The sequence below is a fragment of the Zingiber officinale genome, chromosome 6A, assembly GCF_018446385.1.
Source record: "Zingiber officinale cultivar Zhangliang chromosome 6A, Zo_v1.1, whole genome shotgun sequence".
In the NCBI taxonomy this organism is placed as follows: domain Eukaryota; kingdom Viridiplantae; phylum Streptophyta; class Magnoliopsida; order Zingiberales; family Zingiberaceae; genus Zingiber; species Zingiber officinale.
This window is the reverse complement of record NC_055997.1, coordinates 48190261-48213758: the sequence shown is the minus strand read 5'-3', so window position 1 is coordinate 48213758 and position 23498 is coordinate 48190261. Positions and strand designations below refer to the sequence as shown.

At 38.4% G+C, this 23498-nt stretch overlaps 1 protein-coding gene across 1 annotated transcript; it reads right to left on the bottom strand.

The window, feature by feature from the left end:
• Positions 1-17247: 17247 nt before the first annotated feature.
• LOC121994786 lies at positions 17248-18639 on the bottom strand. The gene is made up of 2 exons (XM_042548707.1): positions 18129-18639; positions 17248-17327 (listed from the first exon to the last, which is right to left on the bottom strand). Exons 1-2 carry the CDS (start codon positions 18637-18639, stop codon positions 17248-17250), a joined length of 591 nt encoding a protein of 196 aa, XP_042404641.1.
• Positions 18640-23498: the final 4859 nt, after the last annotated feature.

Genomic DNA, 23498 nt, shown 5'->3' with positions numbered 1-23498 from the left:
CCAAAGATATGCTTGGTTCATTTCCGAAGGTTCTTTTCTCTTATTTGAGTTAGAAGATGTGTTATTAATTTCCATATTTTGCTTTGTGGGAGAAATTGGATTTAAAGTATACAAATTGCCAACTAATGCACCAGAACAGATAATCACTTTATTTCTCTTAATAACCACATCGTTACTAAAGGAAACTAAATATCCATCCAAAAACAGTTTAGAACTGAAATAAAATTCTTTCTAAAACTGGGTACATAAAGATAATTTCTTAAAACCAAATTTCTATTCCTATTAAAAGATAAGTAGACGTCTCCTACTGCAACAGCCGCCACCTTAGTAGCATTGCCCATGTAGACGGTAATCTCTCCTTCAGTTAGTCGTCAGGTTTCCTGGAACCCCTGCAAGGAATTGCAGACATGATCAGTGGCTCTCGTATCTACACACCAGGTGCTGGTAGATAACACCGCTAAACATGTTTCAACAACTAGAGCATGAGATATACCTTTGTTGTTTTGATTCCTACGAGGACAGTCCGCCTTCCAATGCCCTGACTGCTTGCAGATGAAGCGCTTGCCCTTTGACTTCTTCATTCCAGCTTTAGATCCTGTACTCTGAGACTTATTCACTTTCTTTGCTGAGCCAACTTGTTTCTTCTTCTTCTTTCCTTTCGGTTTAGAAGTAGAACCATTTTCAGCATAGTGAATATGAGAATTATGACGGAACAAACTTTCTGCTGCCTGAAGTTCTGTCAGTAGTTCCGCCAATGAATATACCCTTTTATTCATATTGTAATTCAGACGGAATTGTTCAAAACTTCTAGGTAGCGTTTGGAGGATCATATCGATCTGGGTTTCCCCATCAATTTCTCCTCCAAGGATTTGTATTTCATTCAGATAACCCATCATCTTTAGGATATGATCTCTCACAGGAGTACCCTCTTGCATGGTGGCCTTCATTATCTTTCTCATGGCTTCTTGCCTAGAGGCCCGATCCTGGTGACCAAAGAGTTCCTTGAGATTGTTCATAATATCACAGGCTGTTGGTAAATCTTGATGCTGATGTTGTAATACATTTGACATTGAAGCCAAAATGTAACACCGAGCCATCTCATCTGCTTTTATCCATTTCCTATGATACTCAATCTCCTCTTGGGTAGATTCACCATTGGGTGTATTAGGGCAAAGCTCAGTCAGTACAAACTTATAGCTCTCAACAGTTAGAATAATGTTCAGGTTCCTTTTCCAATCTATATAGTTAGGACCAGTAAGTCTGTTCTCTTTTAGTATGATGGTCAGTAGGTCGAAAGTCATCCTAAGAATCACAAATAACATTTGGTCAGAACTCTAAATTTAGAATAATATTGATTCCTCAAACAATACTATTTTAAATTAACCAACACCTCAAAACACCGTGAATTTTGTTGCCACGATAGTATGAACGTATACAAATTCAACATTTGTAAAAGGAGGGTTTAACCCATTAATTTTATTATCTTGTTAACCTAACTTTTTGACAAATAAAATTAATAGTTGGTTTCCTTTGGTCACACGAATAATAGCAGTGACTCTGATAGGGAGGATACTATTAGACGTGCCTAAGTGTATACCATTACTTGACACTAAGTCCATTAATAAGATTGTGCCCCTTCCGATGGGGAAGATCACACACTCTTAATTAACTTCCTATAGTCATCCAAAATGGAAGTTTGTTCTAGTGATCCACAAACAAGCTCATCCGATATGGAGGAAGGCACTCAGAGCCAACGCGCAAGCTTGTTTGCATCACTTACAAACCAGTAATGGAGACCGTGGAATTTATTTAAAATCCCTCTCCCACTTAGTTATTTAAAGTGAGGAATTTTGACTATGCTAGCCTATTAAACATGTATACTAACATGCACACACAACACAATATAAAAGCAATAAATAGAAAAACTAATTTTCAACTATTATGGCTTTTATCTATTATTGTCCTCTGTGTGTTGTCATCCCTAGCTGCTGCCATTTTTGGCCACCGCCACCGGGTCTAGTTGTCGCATCCATCTTGCTCCTTGTTCCGCTGCGCCTCTGATCCTCAAAAGGTTCCACGCCTTGCAAGATTCGATCCGCGACATAAATAGAATTTTACATTTTTCGATCCTATATTCCTCGAAGAAATGTACATGTATCTAGATCAAAAAATAAAATCCTAATAAAACTAAATACAGCTCCTGCTGTATTTTATAATACAATCATGCACACACAATAAAATACCCTTGACATGTCCAAGGGTCCAATCACACACACAATATCTATAAGTCATAATAGTTGGATCATGCATCCACAAAGTTAGCACATCCTACTATTATCCTGCCTAAATTATGTATGACATGTGCATAATTAAACTAATACCAAATACACAGAGGCAAAACCCTAGCTCTGATACCAATTGTTGGTTGCTACTCGGAAAGCCTAATGGTTCCACTGTACAAAAAATTTTATATAAAGCTCTGAACCTTTTCCTAGCTACCATGTGTTCTTTTAAATTAAACTTGAATCGCCTGCGGAACTTAACACGTTTGATCCAAAGTTTAATTTACTTATTCTTTTAGGTTTAGACTTGAATCTCCTGCGAAACTTAACACGTTCGATCCAAATCACCTAGGTTATTAATTCCATTAAATATTAATTTCCAAACTTGGTTTCTAGGACTGCATGGCGAGGCACATGGCCTTCTTGGATATGGGAACAACCACCACCGCCTAGACAAAGCCTTTTAAGGAAAACTAATATTTAATTTCTTTAAATAACTTTAGGTCAACAAAAAAGAACAATCAAATCACAAGGAAAAGAAAAACAAAAGAACACAACATCGAAAACAAATTCGAAATACTAGAATCGCATGCCTCTTGAATTTGGTATTTTTACAAAGAAATAAAACTAGTATGATGCGGAAATTAAATACTAGTATACCTTTTTCTTTTGCAAGCAAAAACCTCTAGGTCTTCTACCATATTCCTCTTCTAACCTCGGACGTTGTGTGGGCAACGATCTTCCGAGATGAGAAACCACCAAAGTACCTTCTTCTCCTTTCTTCAAGTTTCGGCCAAGCACAAAGCTTCCAAAAGATGAAGATCTTTTTCCACCAACCAAGCTCCAAGGGATGCAAGCTTTCTCTCCTTCTTCTCCAAGCTAAAATCCGGCCACCACTTGATCTCCAAGGAGGATGAGAGGTTCGACCACAAAGATGGAGAGAAGAGAAAGGAAGAGGCCGTCCACACCAAGGAAGAAAAGAGGGAGAAAATAATAGAGGTTGTTCACCTTGAAGGCTCCCAAAACCCCCACTTTTATAATCCTTAGCTTTGGCAAATAAGGAAATTTAATTACAATAAAATTTTCTTAACTTTCCTTGACATGAATTAATTAAGAAAAATTAAATAAAATTTCCTAATTGATCATATCATGGCCGACCACCTCATGGAGAGCAAACAAGACAATTTTCAATCAACAATTAAAATTCCTTATTTGTCTTCGAAAATTTTAAAAAATAAAATTTCCCTTTAAAATCCCTTCATGGTTGATAAAAAGAAATTTCTATAATTTTAATTTTTTAACATGTGAATAATTTACAAAGAAGAAAAATAAAATATCTTTCCAATCTACAAATAAGGAAAGAGATTTAATCTCTTTCTTTAATCTTTTGTAGAAACTTATAAAAGAGATATTTTAATTTTTAATCTCTCCAATAAATTATATCTTTCACATAAGAAAATTTTTAAATTAAAATTCTTTTCTAATTTACTAGGGCCGGCTACCTAAGCTTGGGTTCAAGCTAGGGCTGGCCACCCATGGACCAAGGCTTGGCCGACCCTAGCTTGATCCTCAAGCTAGCTTGGCCGACCCCTACAATATGGGTATAAAGGTGGGTATAGGTGGATATAGTACTCTATAAATAAGAGGCTACGATAGGGACCGAGAGGAGGAATTGGTTTTGGTCTCCCGATAAAATTAAGCCCCGAACACACAACTTAATTTTATCAATGATAATTCATTCCACTTGAGAACTATTATTGAACTACCGCACCAATCCCAAATTACATTTTTGGGCTCCTTCTTATTATGAGTGTGTTAGTCTCCCTATGTTTAAGATGTCGAATGTCCACTAATTAAGTGAGTTACTGACAACTCATTTAATTAATATCTTAGTCCAAGAATAGTACCACTCAACCTTATCGTCATGTCGGACTAAGTCCACCTGCAGAGTTTAACATGACAATTCTTATGAGCTCCTCTTGGGGACATTATCAACCTAGATCACTAGGACACAGTTTCCTTCTATAATCAACAACACACACTATAAGTGACATCATTTCCCAACTTATCAGGCTTATTGATTTATCGAACTAAATCTCACCTATTGATAAATTAAAGAAATAAATATCAAATATATGTGCTTGTTATTATATTAGGATTAAGAGCACACACTTCCATAATAACTGAGGTCTTTGTTCCTTTATAAAGTCAGTATAAAAGAAACGACCTCTAATGATCCTACTCAATACACTCTAAGTGTACTAGTGTAATTATATAGTTAAGATAAACTAATACCTAATTACACTACGACATTCCAATGGTTTGTTCTTTTCCATTTTGGTTGTGAGCTACTGTTTATACTTTATAAGGTACTGATAACATTATCTTCTGTATGTGACACCACATACTATATTATCTATAATATAAATTAATTGAACAACTATAAACAAATGTAGATAATTTGACCAAATGTGATTCTTTATTCAAAATAAATGTTTACAAAAGCTTAGTCTTTCAGTATACAATCTAACATTAGGAACACAGGAAGTCGAGCGGAAGACGCGGCTAGCGAGAAGGACGGCACGGGAGAGAGCCGACGGGCTCGGTGCGTCCGAGGGACGAGGTGACCGCGGAAGAGTACACCGGTGGACGAGAAGAACGTGCGCGACATTAGAGGGACGAGAAATTGGGAAGGAAGGCTGCTCGAGAAGAAGGCCGGAACTTGGGTTCGGGTGAGCCCTATTCCGGATGGCCGAGATCACCCAAGCGAGCGGATCCGGAGGAGAAGAACCGGACTGAGGCGGGACTGAACCAGAGAAGAGGTCCCGGATGAAAAAGTCAACATCTATTGACTTTGGGCTTCGGGGCGCCCGGAGCCCTTCGAGGCGCCCGGAACCATTCCGGGCGCCCGGACCCAGATTTTGACCAGGATCGTGCCAAACGCGATCTGATCATTGAGGGATAAAATTTTATCTCCCCCGAGGGCGCCCGGAACCCCTTCGGGGCACCTCGACCAGTGCCATAAATATAGCACTGGTCTACACTGTTAATTCATTCATCTTGTAATTCATTTTTATCTGTGCTTTATTTTCTTTTGTACTGTCAACGCTGTAAGAGGCTACACTGCCCAGAGGAGAATCAGATAGTGCGCCATCTTTGCCTTGGATTAGCAATCCTCTGATTGCAAATCAAGTAAACCCTCTGCGTCTGTTTTAGATTCTGTTTATTTAGTCTCTGTTTTTTTTATTACAAGTTCCTTAAATTAGTTGAATATCCGAGAAAGGTTTTGTGTTTATTTTTGTAGGGCAATTCACCCCTCCCCTCTTGCCGGCCTCAAAAGGGACTAACAGAATGAAGATGAAATCCTTGAGCATATTAAGTTAACTTATTGATGTGGCCAGAATCCCCTCCTCCGCTGTCCCATACCTCCTTTTCTGCTACAACACTTCAACGAGGGTTTGTACTAATAGAGCCTCTGCTTCCATCAACCTCGCTATCCTCTTACAACCTTCTAGTTTGTGATCTTAGTTCCTCTTTTGATCTTTAGGATTTTTCTGTTCCTATCTGCTACCGAGTGTGCCTTCATACTGCTAACCTGGACAAAAGATCGAGCATTGGTGAGCGGGAGCTAGCATCGTCGTCTTTACCCCTCCAATACTTAAGTCAGTAATGGGATGAATAAAAGATGCGCCCTCCTCAAGGATAAGATTGCTATCTCTTGGGAGAAACTATTGGAACGTTGGCGGCCAGCTAGAAGGGGGGTTAGTTGGATAGCCTGCAAAATCAAAACTGAATGCAACCATTCTCGAACTCTTAAACTAACACTTGCATAATAAATAAGCAGATAAACAAAACAGAAAGAAAGAGGCACAAGATATTTACTTGGTTATAACTGGGGAGGTTGTTAATCCAAGGAAGTTGAAACACTAAAAACTCCTTCAGGCGGAGAAGCCTCTTATAACGTTGAAGCGCAGAGACAGAAGCTCAACTCTAAACTAAAGCACACAAGCGTTGGAATTACAATTCTTGAGTTCGTTTTAAAGCTTCTGGACCAAGGTAATATTTATAGCCTTGGTTGGGTGCCCCGAAGGGTTCCGAGCGCCCTGGGCGGGATAAATTTTATCCCCCAACGTTCAGATCGAGTCAAAACTCGATCTGGTCAACAATCAAGGTCCGACCGTCCGGAGCCATTCCGGGCGCCCCGGACTGTTCCGAGCACCCGGAATGGTTTCGGGCGCCAGGAGCACTAAAGTCAATAGGAGTTGACTTTTTTCTGTCAGGACCTTTGCTCCGGTTCAGTCCGCCTCGGTCCGGGTCTTCAACTCCGAATCCGCTCGCTTGAGTGATCTCGACAATCTGGAAAAGGGCTCACCCGAACCCAAGTTCCGGTTTTCTCGAGCGGGCTTCCACTCCAGCTTCTCATTCCTCGGAATCGCCATGTGCTTCCTTCTCGTCCGCCAGCGTACTCATCCGCAGTCTTCGTCCCTCGGTCCCCATGTCGACCTTCTCGCTAGCTGCGTCTCTTGCTCCTCGAGCAATCTTCCGCTCCGGCTTTCGTCCCTCCGAACCACCGCACGCTTCCTTCTCGTCCGTCGGTGTACTCTTCCGCAATGCCTTATCCCTCGGGCACACCGCGTGCCGTCCTTCTTGCTAGCCGCGTCTCTCGCTCGAGTACCTGTGCTCCTAAGCTCCTGCACACTTAGACAGGTTAGAAACACACAGGACCTAACTTAACTTGTTGATCACACCAAAACAACCTTGTGGTTCCAGCAATCTTCCCCCTTTTGATGTGATCAACCCAAGTTAAGCTAGGGTAAAAATAAACATAAAAAAATAAACTAACAAAATTTTCCAATTAAGTGCAAATAGATAGAAAAATTATTTTTGGTCTACTTTTTGGTCTACCTCCCCCTAAACTTATACTTTTCCTCTCCCCCTTTGATCACATAAAAAAAATGTGGTTGCAAGAAAAAATCTAAGGGTTAAGACTTAGAAAATTTTGGGAACTTTGAAAATATTTGCAATAATTTTCTCAAAAGCAGTCTAAAAAAAAAAGTCTAAGTATCGCTTTAAGTAAAAATAATTCTGACTTAGGCAAAAAAATATTTTTGAAAATTCTAAGTAAAAATTTAAACAGAAATTTCCAATTTCAGAATAACTTTTAACGTAGGCAAAAATATTTATTTATTTATTTTTATTAAAAAAATTCATTCACAAGTTATTGTCATTTCTTTAATATCTTTATGATATCCAAATTTCTATTTTAGTCTATCATAATTTTCCAAATTTAAAGCAAACAAAATTAAGCATGTAGAAAATTCTTTCGACAAAATAATTGGTAAAAAAGCTTTCAGCAATGTTTCTAATTTGCAAGATTTGTTCGACAAAGTATTTTGTAACTCATAAGAATCTTTTGGCAATGCTTCTAATTTGTTAAATTCTTTCAAAAAAATAATTGGTAAACAATCTTTCGACAATGTTTCTAATTTGCAAGATTTGTTCGACAAAGTATTTTGTAACTCACAAGAATCTTTTGGCAGTGCTTCTAATTTGTTAAATTCTTTCAACAAAAGACTTTCTAATCCGAAAAACTCTTTCGATGATTCAATTTCTAATTCGCAAAAATCTTCAGGTAACTTTTCAATTGATTTAACCAATTGTTCAGAAGGTACAGACCATACCTGACTTACCTTGCCAGCTGTTTATTCTCCCCCTGTTGAGTTGTTTTCTTTCGAAGTCTCTCCCCCTTGATCGATGCTCATATGGGATGAGCTTTCTATGTCCTCGGGATGGAGTTTGGCTATCTCGGCTGGTTCTTCGTAGATGTTCAAGAACTTTTCCCAAAGTTCTTTTGCCCTTGTGTATTCTCCTATTCTGTCGAGATCTTCATCTGGAATTACGCTTAGGAGAAGAAATCCAGCCCGAGCGTTTGCCATCGATTCGTTACGTTGCTTCTCGTTCCAGAGATATTTCTTGATTTCTTCTCCATTCGTTGTCTTTGGTGCTTCATAACCAAATTTCATAATTAATGAAATACCAAAATCTGCATTTAGATATACCTTCATCTGTTGCTTCCATAAAGCAAACTCCCCCTCGAAATAAGAATCACATTGGTCAAATGTCTACATTTATGATAAATGTAGTTGTTCAATTAATTTATATTGTAAATAACATGGTGTATGGTGTCACACACAGAGGATCATGTTATCAATACCTTATAAATTATAAATAGTAGTTCACGATCAAGATGGAAAGGAACAAACCATTGGAAGATCGTAGTGTAATTAGGTATTAGTTTGTCTTAACTATATAATTACACTAGTACGCTTAGAGTGTATTGAGTAGGACCATTAGAGATCATTTCTTTTATACTGACTTTATAAAGGAACAAAGACCTCAGTTATTATGGAAGTGTGTGCTCTTAATCCTAATATAATAACAAGCACATATATTTGATATTTATTTCTTTAATTTATCAATGGGTGAGATTTAGTTCGATAAATCAATAAGCCTGATAAGTTGGAAAATCGATAGTTCGATAAATCACTTATAGTGTGTGTTGTTGAGTATAGAAGGAAACTGAATCTAGTAATCTAGGTTGATAATGTCCCCAAGAGGAGCTCATAAGGATTGTCATGTTAAACCCTGTAGGTGGACTTAGTCCGACATGACGATGAGGTTGAGTGGTACTACTCTTGGACTAAGATATTAATTAAATGAGTTGTCAATAACTCATTTAATTAGTGGACATTCGATATCTTAAACACAGGGAGACTAACATACTCATAATAAGAAGGAGCCCAAAATGTAATTTGGGATTGGTACGGTAGTTCAATAATAATTTTTTAGCGGTATGAATTATTATTGATGAAGTTAAGTTGTGTGTTCAGGGCGAACACGGGAAGCTTAATTTCAACGGGAGACCAAAACCAATTCCTCCTCTCGGTCTCTATCGTAGCCTCTTGTATATAGAGATTTATACCCACCATATACCCACCTTCTTACCCACTCTTTGGTGGTCGGCCAAGCTAGCTTGGAACCCAAGCTAGGGTCGACTAAGACCCAAAGGTTGAGCCAAGTTGGTGGCCGGCCAATGCTTGGAGTCCAAGCATGATGTGGCCGGCCACATCATATTAAAAAGGATTTTATTTATAAATTTTTCTTATGTGGATTCCATGGTTTTAAAAGAGAGTTTGAAATTGAAATCTTTCCTTATTTGTAGATTGAAAGGTGGATTTTAATTTTAAGAAAACTTTCCTTTTTAACCATGTTCATGATTTAAAAGAGAGTTTAAAAATTAAATATTCTCTTTTATTAGTTTCTACAAAAGATTAAGAAAAGATTTGATATCTTTCCTTATTTGTAGATTGAAAAGAGATTTTAATTTTTAGAGATAACTTTCCATTTTGGAAATCATCCACATGTTTAAAAGAAAGATTTTAATTTATAAAATTTCCTTTTTATAATCCACTACAAAGGGAAAAATTATTGGAGAAAATTTTTTAAAAAAATTCCGGAGACAAATTAGGAAGTTTTAATTCTTAAAACTCTTCTTGTTTATAGCTAAAGAGGTGGCCGACCATTGTAATTGAAAAAAGAAAATTGTTTTTAATTAAAATAATTTTTTTTTCATGGCAAAGGAATTAAGAAAATTTTTATTTAAATTTCCTAATTTGCCAAGACCAAGGATTATAAAAGAGGAGGTAGAGGTACCTTCATGGCTAACGACTCTATTCTATTCTTCCTCTCTTTTCCTCCTTGGTGGCCGACCCTAGCTTCTCCCTCTTCTCTTCTTCTTGTGGCCGGCGGAACCCCTCTTGGAGCTCTTGATGGTGGCCGGTTCTAGCTAGGAGAAGAAGGAGAGAAAGGAGGTTTTGTTTCTAGTATCCCTTGGAGCTTGGTGGTGGTGGCCGAACCTCATATCTCTTGGAGTTTATGTGGTGGCTGAATCTTGCTTGGAGAAGAAGGTGGCTTAGGTGGATTCTCATCTCAGTAGATCATTGCCCACACAACGTCCGGGATAAGAAGAGGAATACGGTAGAAGATCAAGAGATTATTTGCTTACAAAGAAAGGTATAACTAGTAATTGTTTTCCGCATCATACTAGTTTTCTTTGTATAATTATTTTTGGAAATACCAAACACAAGAGGCATATGATTCTAGAGTTTTCGGATTTGTTTCGAAGTTGTGTTTCTTTTCTTTTATTTTTCGAATTTGTGATTCGATTATTCTTTTTAGTTAAACCTAGAGTTATTTAAGGAAATTAAATATTAGCTTTCCTTAAAAGGCTTTGTCTAGGCGGTGGTGGTTGCTCTCATATCTAAGAAGGCCATGTGCCTCGCCATGTAGTCCTGGAAGCCAATTTTGGAAATTAATATTTAATGGAATAAATAACATAGGTGGATTTGGATCAATAGTGTTAAGTTCCGCTTGCAATCCAAATCTAAACAATCAAGAACAGATAAGTTAAATATGGAATCAATGATGTTAAGTTCCATCTGCGATTCCTAATTTAACTTCTAAAGAACACAATAGGTTATTTAAGGAAAGGTTCGACACTTGTACAAAAAAATTTTTATACAGTGGAATCGGTACGTTTTCCTAGGACTAACCAACAATTGGTATCAGAGCTAGGGTTTGCCTCTGTGTGTTTGGTTTTCAAATTAGGTTATGCACATGTCATACATAATTTAGGCAGGATAATAGTAGAATGCGCTAACTTTGTGGTTGCAGGCTCCAACTATTATGGCTTATAGATGTTGTGTGTGATTGGACCCTTGGACATGTCAAGGGCATTATTTTGTGTGTGCATGTTTGTATGTAACTAATACAGCAGGAGCTGTATTAGCCCTAGGATTTTAGAATTTTATTTTCGATCTAGATTACATGTACATTCCCTCGTGGAATATATGATCGATATATGTAAAATTCTATTTTTATCGCGGATCGGATTCTTGTGAGGCGTGGTACTTTTGGTGCACCAGAGGCGCAGCAGAATAAGAAGCAAGATGGATGCGACAACTCGATCTGATGGCGGTGGCTAAAGATGGCAGCAGCTAGGGTTGGAGCACATGGAGGACAGTAACAGGAAAAGGTCATAGTAGTTGGAAAATAATTTTCATATTTATTGCTTTTATTTACTGTGATGTGTGTGTATGCATGTGATGTATGCTAGGATAACTTAAAATTCCTCACTTTAAATAACTAAGTGGGAGAGGGATTTATTTTAATAAATTCCACGGTCTCCATTACTGGTTTGTAAGTGATGCAAACAAACTTGTGCGTTGGCTCTGAGTGCCTTCCTCCATATCGGATGAGTTTGTTTGCGGATTTAGGATGACTATAGGAAATTAATTAAGAGCGTGTGATCTTCTCCATCGGAAGGGGCATAATCTTATTAATGGACTTAGTGTCAAGTAATGGTATACACTCAGGCACGTCTAATAGTATCCTCCCCATCAGAGTCACTGCTATTATTTGTGTGATCAAAGAAAACCAACTATTAATTTGTCCCCCTCTTACAAGATAATAAAATTAAAACCCCCTCTTACAAATGTTGAGATTTTGTATACGTTCACACTATCGTGGCATATAAAAATTTATGATGTATGAGGTAATTTTATTTGTCAGTTTGACAAGGAAATAAAATTAATGGGAAAAACCCCTCTAACAAATGTTTAGTTTTGTATACGTCCACACTATCGTGGCATACAAAATTCACGGTGTTTGTGGAAATTTTATTTGTCATAAAGACTTATTGACAAGATAATTAATGGGTAAAACCCTCCTCTTACAAATGTTCAATTTTGTATACGTCCACACTATCGTGACATGCAAAATTCACGGTGTTTGAGGTGTTGGTGAATTTAAATAATATTGTTTGAGGAATCAATGTTATTTTAAATTCAAAAGTTTTGACCAAATATTTGATCAAAGATAGATCAACTATTAATTTTATTCGTCATAAAGTAAAGTTGACGAGATAATAAAATTAATGGATAAAATCTCCTTTTTGATTTTGTATACGTCCACACTATCATGGCATACAAAATTCATGGGGATTTTAAGGTATTGGTCTTGACCAAATATTTTTGTGATTCTTAGGATTTAAAATGTTTGTCAATCCCCTAGTTGTTATACTATAGAATAGACTTAGTAGTCCCAATTATAATGATTGAAAATAGGACTTGGACATTTAGGTAGACTTTCCTATTAAAACTAAGAACAAAAGAGGTGTATTTCATTCATTAGTTAATACATGATTAGTGGTGTTATCTATCGGTACCTGGTATGTAGATACGGGAGCTACTGATCATGTCTGCAATTCATTACAGAGGTTCCAGGAAACCCGATAACTATATGAAGGGGAAGTCACTGTCTACATGGGCACTGTTACAAAAGTGGTAACTGTTGCAGTGGGAGATGTTTATCCTATGATAGGAATAAAATATGGATTTTAGAAATTATCTTTACGTACTAAGTTTAGAAAGGACCTGATTGCAATTTCTAAACTATTAAAGAATAGATATTGTGTCTATTTTGATAACAAAGTTGTTATCAAGAAAATAGGAAAGATATCTGTTCTGATACGTTGGTTGACAATTTATAAATCCAATAACTCCTACAATGTAATAAATGGAAATTAGTAACACATCTTCTAACTTTAATAAGAGAAAGCAACCTTCGAAAATGAACCAATCACATCCTTGGCAGTCTAAGGCTAGGTTGTATTAACTTGAGTAGGATTCAAAGGATAATAATCAATGAACTCTTGGGTTCATTGGTAGTGGAAATCTTTCCAACCTAAGAGTCTTACTTGGAAGGAAAAATAACCAAGAAGCTTTTAAGTCTAAGGGATATGGAGCCAAAGATATAATGGAATTGGTTCATTCTGATTTGTGTGGTCCTATGACTATCCAGACAAGAGGTAGTTTCGAATATTTCATCTATTTTATAGACAACTATTCGAGACACATATAGATTTACTTGATACACTGCAAGTCTAAGTGATTTGATTAGTTCAAAGAGTACGAGGCTGATGCGGAGAAATGTCAAAGTAAAAATATCGAGACACTATGGTGAGATCGTAGTAGCAAATACCTCTTGGGAGAATTTAGGAGTCACTTATCAGAAGTAGGGATTCAATCCCAACTAACTGCACTTGGTGCATCCCAACAGAATGGTGTAGTAGAAAGAAGGTATAAGGCTCTTATGGAATAATTAGATCGATGATGAGTTATTTAGAAAATTACCAAATTCGTTTTAAGGATATACACTGGAAACGGAAGTGAACATAGTACCTTCTAAGTCAGAACTCTCTACTCCCATAGAATTGCAGAATGAGCGTAAGCCTAGTCTGAAGCATATTCGGATTTGGGTGGTCTATCACGTGAGAGACATTAAAAAAATTGGACATGAGTTCACTTGTTTGTGAGTTATCCTAGAAAAACGAAAAGAGGTTTGTAGTCCTTAAAATCGGAAGGTCATTGTTGACACTAATGCTCGATTTGAGAAAAGGACTATACTATAAACCACAAGCCCATGAGTAAAAATTGTTCTTAAGGAAATTAAAGGACACGTTTAACCTAGTACCAACTGTACAAGATGAAATATCACAAGAAACTGTAACACGTATCACAAATGATACACAATTGCAGAAAGTACCTCGTCGTAGTGGGAGGGTTGTTAGGCAACCTAAAAAGATTCATGTTTTGGGAGAGTCTTTGGACTCGATCCCTGGAGGACATGAACCTGATCTCCGGACATATAACGAAGCACTCCAAGATAAAGATGCAGCATCTTTGCAAATAATACAGAATTAGAATATATGTATTCTAATAGAGTCTGGAAGCTTATAAAATCACCAAATGGTGTAAAAGCCATTGGGTAAAAATAAGTCTATAATAGGAAAAGAGGGATAGACAGGAAGGTAGAAACTTTCAAAGCAAGACTTATTGAAAAGGAAACTTTTTTACCGGTAGTCATGCTTAAGTCTACCCGGATTCTTTTATCTATGAGATTTAGCAAGTGGATGTCAAGACAGTTTTCCTTAATGGAAGTCTTGAAGAAAATATCCATATAAAGCAACCAGAAGGGTTCAATGCAAAGAGCAAAAAGCATCTTATGTGTAAGCTCAAACAATCTATGGACTGAAGTAAAGCTTCAAGGTCTTGGTACATCCGGTTTAATAAAGTAATCCAGACCTATGGATTTATTTTATAACCGAATGAGTTTTGTGTATACAAGAAATGTGATGGAAACGTGGTGATATTTCTTGTACTATACATAGATAACATTTTTGGTAGTTAGAAACAATATCAAAGTGTTGTCAGAAGTAAGGGTATGGTTGTCCAAACAATTCGATATGAAGGACTTAGAAGAATGCATATATTTTTGGGATCAAAGGGATCGCAAGAAAAGAATATATTTTACTTATCCCAAGCTTCATATATTGAAACAATCCTTGCTCGTTTTAGCATACAGAACTCCAAGAAAAGGTTTCTTACCTTTTAGGCATGGAGTAGCTGGAAACAATATCAAAGTGTTGTCAGAAGTAAGGGTATGGTTGTCCAAACAATTCGATATAAAGGACTTAGGAGAATGCATACCACTAAATTGTCACGCCCCAGGGGATGTCCCTTCCGAAAAATTTCGGCAGCACCTCCCCTGTACCGGTGACAATCTGAATCTCACAAACATGCAAAATACGTCAGCCACATGCGACTGGGATATATATACATAAAAGTAATCACAACCACGCAGTTGAATATGTAGCCCACACGGCTATAGCAAAAACACAGCGGAAAAACGAATATGAAACCCACAAATGCGAAAGTCCACAAAGACACACTACAGGTATAAGTCCACAATACACGTATCAAAACATAGTATGATATAACAACACCAAATCCACAAAACATGAAATGCTAATAGGAGACTAAAAACCGTAAGAATCCTCGGATGTAATGCGAAAAGTGGGACCGGCTGGCAGCATACTCCAAGTAACTCCATGTCATCTACCTACTACCTGAAAACATAACAGTATTGACGGGGTGGTGAGTACAAAGAACTCAGCGGGTAATAACAGAATAAAGCATGGTAGATACAACAGCATAGGAACCAAGGAATACAGTCTCCATAATAAGAACAGAATCATGCTATCGAAATATAACACATCTAGCCACAAACTGATAAAACGACTATGCATATACATACCTGACACAGTAGATGCACATGCTCGACTAGAATCAATACTATGATACCAAAATCAGGGAACTCACCGGACTAGCAATAGATCAACTCGAGACACCTGTGCAAATATAGATATGACTGCATATACATGTAAAATAGATGACATGTATGCAGTATGACACCCAAATGCAACATACATAGCGCAAACAAATGCAACAACACACAATCACATGCAACTAATATCTACTAGGCATGTATGCGAAAAAATCTCCCCAGATGCACCGCGCATCATATGCAAAAGTGCATGCATGCTCCATGGTCACCCCCGCCACCTCTCTAGACACAACGACTCCTGTATGGCCGAGAAGCTTGGGTCCGTGACAAACCGTACTAGCCTCCAGTACATGCACCGCTATAGGCGGCCGAAGTGAACGGTCAGCTAAGTAGTTATATAACTACACAGCTAAGGGTCCCTGACCACTCACAACTCAAGCCCTCTGACTACTGTACCCTCAAGACCCACTACTCCAGAGTGGTCGAGGCTGGCAGAGTATAATAACCGAACGGCTGAGCAAGCGCAACAGGACTAGCTCCACTCCTAGCTACCACTCTCCAAAAGTGGTCGAATGGGCAGCTATAAACAACTGACGACCCCCTCACCACAAGGGAGGCATTAGTCATCAGTATGCAATGAATGATGACATGATGTGAATAGTCACAATATATATATACCATCATCCATCGTGTACCCCATCACCCCCAATAAACACCACAAACGTATATACATACTCCAACACACAACATGGTCAACCAACTATACAACCCCAACACCACATACCCGTCACCTGTACACTCAACATCAATATGCATGATAAACACGCTAATCGTACCAACCAGATAACTCTATGACACAAACTCTACATATGCACATGCACAGAGTTCCGATATCAAGGGTGAGACTGTATCGAGGTAAACAAGATCATATCAAAGCTCAAATAGAAAGAGACAAACAGGAATAAAACAAATATACGGATTCAAGGTAATGTAACCTAAGCATCCGAAAATAACTATGCTTTATAGTTCAAAGAACTAAAATAGGAGATAAGGAAGAAATACCCGCCTCCAGATATCTTGTATCAACAGAACCACCCCACGTCACGCTGCACGTCGCCAATCAAGGCCCTGTATCACGCATACAATTTAATGTAATTATATGTATACACTATAAATAGGTGAATTACCTATAAACAAATAACCAACTTTGAAACCATAGCTATTGTGATTACCACCCCCCTCCACTGATTAAGCTAGATTAACTTTCACTCTAGCTTAATTTCTCCAAGAATTAAATTCTCATTAGACCCTTCCATAAACACCTAACATGAGGCAAACCCAAACATCACTGAATCTATTCCAGATTAGGTTTATCTACTTTGACAACCTCCAATCCTCCAGCATAGCCATCTCATATCACTATTAACTAATCTCAATCAATAAAACCTACAGGTCTCCTAGCAGAAAACAACACAACATAACCTGGTGTCACCTAAACAGAACCACCTTTGTTAATTCTGTCATTGATCCGAATTCAAGCAATACACAGGACTCATTGAATAACAACTACTACAGCTAATGATCGGCCAAAAGAGAAAAAAAATAGAACTACACAATGCAACAATTCCAACCGGATCAAAAGAGAAAATAGCAAGAACTGGAAGATCTGTTCATCACTGCAACCTAGTAAGAACAGTTGCTCTCGTTACCTTCTCCCCCTTCAATCGTCGGAGATGATCACAGATCCGGTGGAGGAATCGACCTCATCAAGCTGTGGTGGCTGGAATCGCCACACAACCTCTGTTCCCAAAAAAATACACCCGAATCAACCAAGAAGAGGATCAAAAGCTCGAATCCACAATCGAAATCAACCGCTTACCTCCACAAATCACAGCTAGGGCACGATCGGTTCCTTGTCGACGAACCGAGAAGGTGATTGGGAAGAGCGATAGTCGTTACCTCCCCCAATCGGTCGACGCTGGCCAGATCCAAATCCCGATGCCCTCGATCCCCTTCCGACAGCAGGCGAGATCCCCAGATCGAGATCCATCGCCGTTGTTCACCGAGACCAAAGAAGAGGGAACGATCAAGAAAAAGAACAGTATCCCTCTCTCACCGCTCTGAGATCACTCCTCGCTGGTGCCTCCAAGAGAAGGGGAAGAAGAAGATCGCCGATGGTCGTGGCAGGCGTCGGCGTCGGGGAGGTCGCGCGAGAGAGAAAGAGGAAGAGAACGAGTTGGGTCGGGTTTTTAGGGTTCGGGTGAGGAATGAAGCCTATTAATAAGGAGCTTAGGGTTAGTGTTAAGGGAAATAAACCCTAAGTACCTCCTCAAATAAACTCTCACCCGCATATTTCTAAACAAACCCCCACTCCTATCCCCGGAAAACTAGTCATACGACCTCCGTAAAAATCTAGAAAAATTTCTATAATTTCCTAAAATTTTCATAAGGTTATTCCACGATAACCCCAAAAAAATAAATTCACATATCTTACATTCTCCCCCACTAATAAAAATTTGGTCCCTAAATTTACCACTACCAATTAAAAGCAAAGAAGCAGTAGATAAAGTTATTCTAGTTACTGAAATAAACTTTACTCACCTTCAGTAAACAGGTGTGGGTAACTAGCCCGCATCTTATCTTCCAACTCCCAAGTGGCTTCTTCATCTGAATGGTGCCGCCATCCGACCTTGACCAGTCGAATTGTCTTGTTCCGCAACCGACGCTCTTTGCGGTCCAAAATCCGAACTGGAATCTCCTCATAAGATATATTTGGCTGAAGTACAACTGATACACCTGTGAGAATATGCGAAGGGTGCGGTATGTATTTCCTCAGCATAGATACATGGAAGACATCATGCACCCCAGAAAGTGATGGTGGTAGCACTAGCCGATACGCTACCGCACCTATCCTCTCGAGAATCTGGAAGGGTCCAATATAGCGAGGTGCTAACTTACCCTTCAATCCAAACCTTTTTACTCCTTTCGTAGGGGATATTCGTAAGAATACATGATCACCAACAGCAAATTCTAACGGTCTCCGTCTACGATCCGCATAACTCTTCTGCCGATCCTGAGCCTCTGACAACCTGCGCCTGATAGTACGAACCATCTCTGCATCACGCTAAAGGTTCTATGGCCCCACAATCTGGGATTCCCCAACTTCTACCCAAAGGGTGTGAGATCTAAAGGCTCTGTCATACAACGCCTCATAAGGTGCCATCTGTATCGCTGAATGATAACTGTTGTTGTAGGCAAATTCTGCTAAATGTAAATGATCCTCCCAACTACCTCCGAAGTCTATGACACATGATCTCAGTAGGTCCTCCAGCTTCTGTATGGTACGCGCCGATTGACCATCTATCTGGGGATGGAAAGCGGTATTGAATCGTAACTCTGTACCCATAGCCTGCTGTAAACTCTGCCAGAATCGCGAAGTAAACCGCGGATCTCTATCTGAAATAATACTGAGAGGTACACCATGACGTCTGATAATCTCTCTACAATACAACTCTGCTAATCGATCCAATGATCTGTAACGCCCCAGCCCGAGCAGGCCCCCACCCGGACTGAACCGGGAACGCCACCAAAATTGCCCATCGGGTTGGCGACTAGTTCCACAGACCACCGGAGGTCCTTTCAGCGTGCTCTGTCCTCACTCGCATGCACCTTGGAAAACTTCCCAGGAGGTCACCCATCCTCAGATTTCTCCAAGTCAAGCACGCTTAACTTTAGAGTTCTTAAGTTTGGGCTTTCGAAAAGGAAGGTGCACCTTGGTGATATGGATAGTACCATCTAACCTTTTAAGTCATACTTAACCAGAATCTCAGAACTGGGGTATTACAATCACCCCCACTTAAAGACATAACGTCCTCGTTGTGTAACCATGAATCACACCACAGACAAATCCCAGAATCTCCCTCACTAGGTGGTGCCCTGGGTGCCCCTGCCACAGGCGCACTCACGGTCGCAAGGTTGCTCTGATACTATCTATAACGCCCTGGCTCGGGCGGGCCCCACTCGGACCGAACCAGGAACGCCACAAGAATTACCCATCGGGTTGACGACTAGTTCCACAGACCACCGGAGGTCTTTTCAGCGTGCTTTGTCATCACTCGCATGCACCTTGAAAAACTTCCCAAGAGGTCATCCATCCTCAGATTTCTCCAAGCCAAGCACGCTTAACTTTGGAGTTTTTAAGTTTGGGCTTCCGAAAAGGAAGGTGCACCTTGGTGATATGAATAGTACCATCTAACCTTTTAAGTCATACTTAACCAGAATCTCATAACTGGGGTATTACAGTAAGGGTATGGTTGTCCAAACAATTCGATATGAAGGACTTAGGAGAATGCATATATTCTTGGGATCAAAGGGATTGCAAGAAAAGAATATATTTTACTTATCCCAAGCTTCATATATTGAAACAATCCTCGCTCATTTTAGCATACAGAACTCCAAGAAAAGGTTTCTTACCTTTTAGGCATGAAGTAGCTTTATCTAAAAGAGATGTCTCCAAATACATCAAATGAGATAGAGGAAATGAAGGCAGTTCCTTATGCTTCGGCTGTCAGAAACCTAATGTATGCTATGCACGAGATCAGAAATCTGTTTTGCCGAGGGCATAGTTAGCAGATATCTAAGTAACCATGGATAAGGACATTGGACTGCGGTAAAGCATATATTAAAGTACCTTAGAGGCACTAGAGATTATATGCTAGCTTACAAGGCAGATAATTTAGTCCTTGTGGGTTGCACGGATTTTGACTTCCAATCAGATAGGGACAATAGTAAGTCAACCTCGGGGTTTTTGTGTTTACTTTAGGAGGTGAAGTCATAACTATGGAAGAGTGATAAGCAAAGGTATTTTTTCGGACTTTACCATAAGAAGTTGAGTAAGTGGCAGCCTCTGAGACAGTCATAGAAGCTGTATGACTCAGTAACCTCAAGATGGACTTAGATATGATTTCTGGTTTGTCCAAAGATTATTACAATTTATTGTAATAATAGTGGTGCAGTAACAAACTCGAAGAAACCATGAGTCCATAAGGCAAGTAAACACAATAGAGCGCAAGTACTACCCAATACGAGAAATCGTATAACGAGAAGAAGTTGTTGCTGCTTAGATTACATCAAGTGATAACCTGGAAGATCCTTTCACTAAGGCTCTTAAGGCAAGAGATTTTGATAGGCGTGTTGAAGGGTTGAATCAGATGTATGGCAGCAGATATGGCAGCTTAGTCTTTTAGTATAAGTAGGAGATTGTTAGGATGTATACTAAAAGCCTAGCTTTTGATATAAACATTTATCTAAAAATAAGAATCACATTGGTCAAATGTCTACATTTATGATAAATGTAGTTGTTCAATTAATTTATATTGTAGATAACATGATGTGTGGTGTCACATACAGAGGATCATGTTATCAGTACCTTATAAATTATAAACAGTAGCTCACGATCAAGATGGAAAGGAACAAACCATTGGAAGATCGTAGTGTAATTAGGTATTAGTTTGTCTTAACTATATAATTACACTAGTACGCTTAGAGTGTATTGAGTAGGACCATTAGAGGTCGTTTCTTTTATACTGACTTTATAAAGGAACAAAGACCTCAGTTATTATGGAAGTGTGTGCTCTTAATCCTAATATAATAACAAGCACATATATTTGATATTTATTTCTTTAATTTATCAATGGGTGAGATTTAGTTCGATAAATCAATAAGCCCGATAGGTTGGGAAATGATATCACTTATAGTGTGTGTTGTTGATTATAGAAGGAAACTGTGTCCTAGTGATCTAGGTTGATAATGTCCCCAAGAGGAGCTCATAAGGATTGTCATGTTAAACCCTGCAGGTGGACTTAGTCCGACATGACGATGAGGTTGAGTGGTACTACTCTTGGACTAAGATATTAATTAAGTGAGTTGTCAATAACTCATTTAATTAGTGGGCATTCGATATCTTAAACACAGGGAGACTAACACACTCATAATAAGAAGGAGCCCAAAATATAATTTGGGATTGGTGCGGTAGTTCAATAATAATTCTTTAGCGGTATGAATTATTATTGATGAAGTAAAGTTGTGTGTTCAGGGCGAACACGGGAAGCTTAATTTCATCTAAAGACCAAAACTAATTCCTCCTCTCGGTCCTTATCGTAGCCTCTTGTATATAGAGATTTATACCCACCATATACCCACCTTCTTACCCACTCTTTGGTGGCCGGCCAAGGTAGCTTGGAGCCCAAGCTAGGGTCAGCCAAGACCCAAAGGTTGAGCCAAGTTGGTGGTCGGCCAATGCTTGGAGTCCAAGCATGATGTGGCCGGCCACATCATATTAAAAAGGATTTTATTTATAAATTTTTCTTATGTGGATTCCATGATTTTAAAAGAGAGTTTGAAATTGAAATTTTTCCTTATTTGTAGATTAAAAGGTGGATTTTAATTTTAAGAAAACTTTCCTTTTTAACCATGCTCATGATTTAAAAGAGAGTTTAAAAATTAAATATTCTCTTTTATTAGTTTCTACAAAAGATTAAGAAAAGAGTTGATATCTTTCCTTATTTGTAGATTGAAAGGAGATTTTAATTTTTAGAGATAACTTTCCGTTTTGGAAATCATCCACATATTTAAAAGAAAGATTTTAATTTATAAAATTTCCTTTTTATAATCCACCATGAAGGGAAAAATTATTGGAGAAATTTTTTAAAAAAAAATTCTGGAGACAAATTAAGAAGTTTTAATTCTTAAAACTCTCATTGTTTATAGCTAAAGAGGTGGCCGACCATTGTAATTGAAAAAAGGAAATTGTTTTTAATTAAAATAAATTTTTTTTCATGGCAAAGGAATTAAGGAAATTTTTATTTAAATTCTCTTATTTGCCAAGACCAAGGATTATAAAAGAGGGGGTAGAGGTGCCTTCATAGCTAACGACTCTATTCTATTCTTCCTCTCTTTTCCTCCTTGGTGGCCGACCCTAGCTTCTCCCTCTTCTCTTCTTCTTGTGGCCGGTGGCAACCCCTCTTGGAGCTCTTGATGGTGGCCGGTTCTAGCTAGGAGAAGAAGGAGAGAAAGGAGGTTTTGTTTCTAGCATCCCTTGGAGCTTGGTGGTGGTGGCCGAACCTCATATCTCTTGGAGTTTATGTGGTGGCTGAATCTTGCTTAGAGAAGAAGGTGGCTTAGGTGGATTCTCATCTCGGTAGATCTTTGCCCACACAACGTCTGAGATAAGAAGAGGAATACGGTAGAAGATCAAGAGGTTATTTGCTTACAAAGAAAGGTATAACTAGTAATTGTTTTCCGCATTATACTAGGTTTCTTTGTATAGTCATTTTTGGAAATACCAAACACAAGAGGCATATGATTCTAGAGTTTTCAGATTTGTTTCGAAGTTATGTTTCTTTTCTTTTATTTTTCGAATTTGTGATTCGATTGTTCTTTTTAGTTAAACCTAGAGTTATTTAAGGAAATTAAATATTAGCTTTCCTTAAAAGGCTTTGTCTAGGTGGTGGTGGTTGCTCCCATATCTAAGAAGGTCATGTGCCTCGCCATGCAGTCCTGGAAGCCAATTTTAGAAATTAATATTTAATGAAATAAATAACATAGGTGGATTTGGATCAATAGTGTTAAGTTCCGCTTGCGATCCAAATCTAAACCATCAAGAACAGATAAGTTAAATTTGGAATCAATGATGTTAAGTTCCGTCTGCGATTCCTAATTTAACTTCTAAAGAACACAATAGGTTATTTAAGGAAAGGTTCGACACTTGTACAAAAAAATTTTTATGCAATGGAACCGGTACGTTTTCCTAGGACTAACCAACAGAAATCCAGCCCGAGCGTTTACCATCGATTCGTTACGTTGCTTCTCGTTCCAGAGATATTTCTTGATTTCTTCTCCATTCATTGTCTTTGGTGCTTCATAACCAAATTTCATAATTAATGAAATACCAAAATATGCGTTTAGATATAC

Coding starts and splice junctions, on each gene's coding strand:
- LOC121994786 (XM_042548707.1), bottom strand. CDS start 18,639: ATGGTTCGTACTATCAGGCGCAGGTTGTCAGAGGCTCAGGATCGGCAG. Junction 17,328..18,128: donor CCCACACCTGTTTACTGAAG/GTGAGTAAAGTT, acceptor TTTTGGGAACAG/AGGTTGTGTGGCGATTCCAG.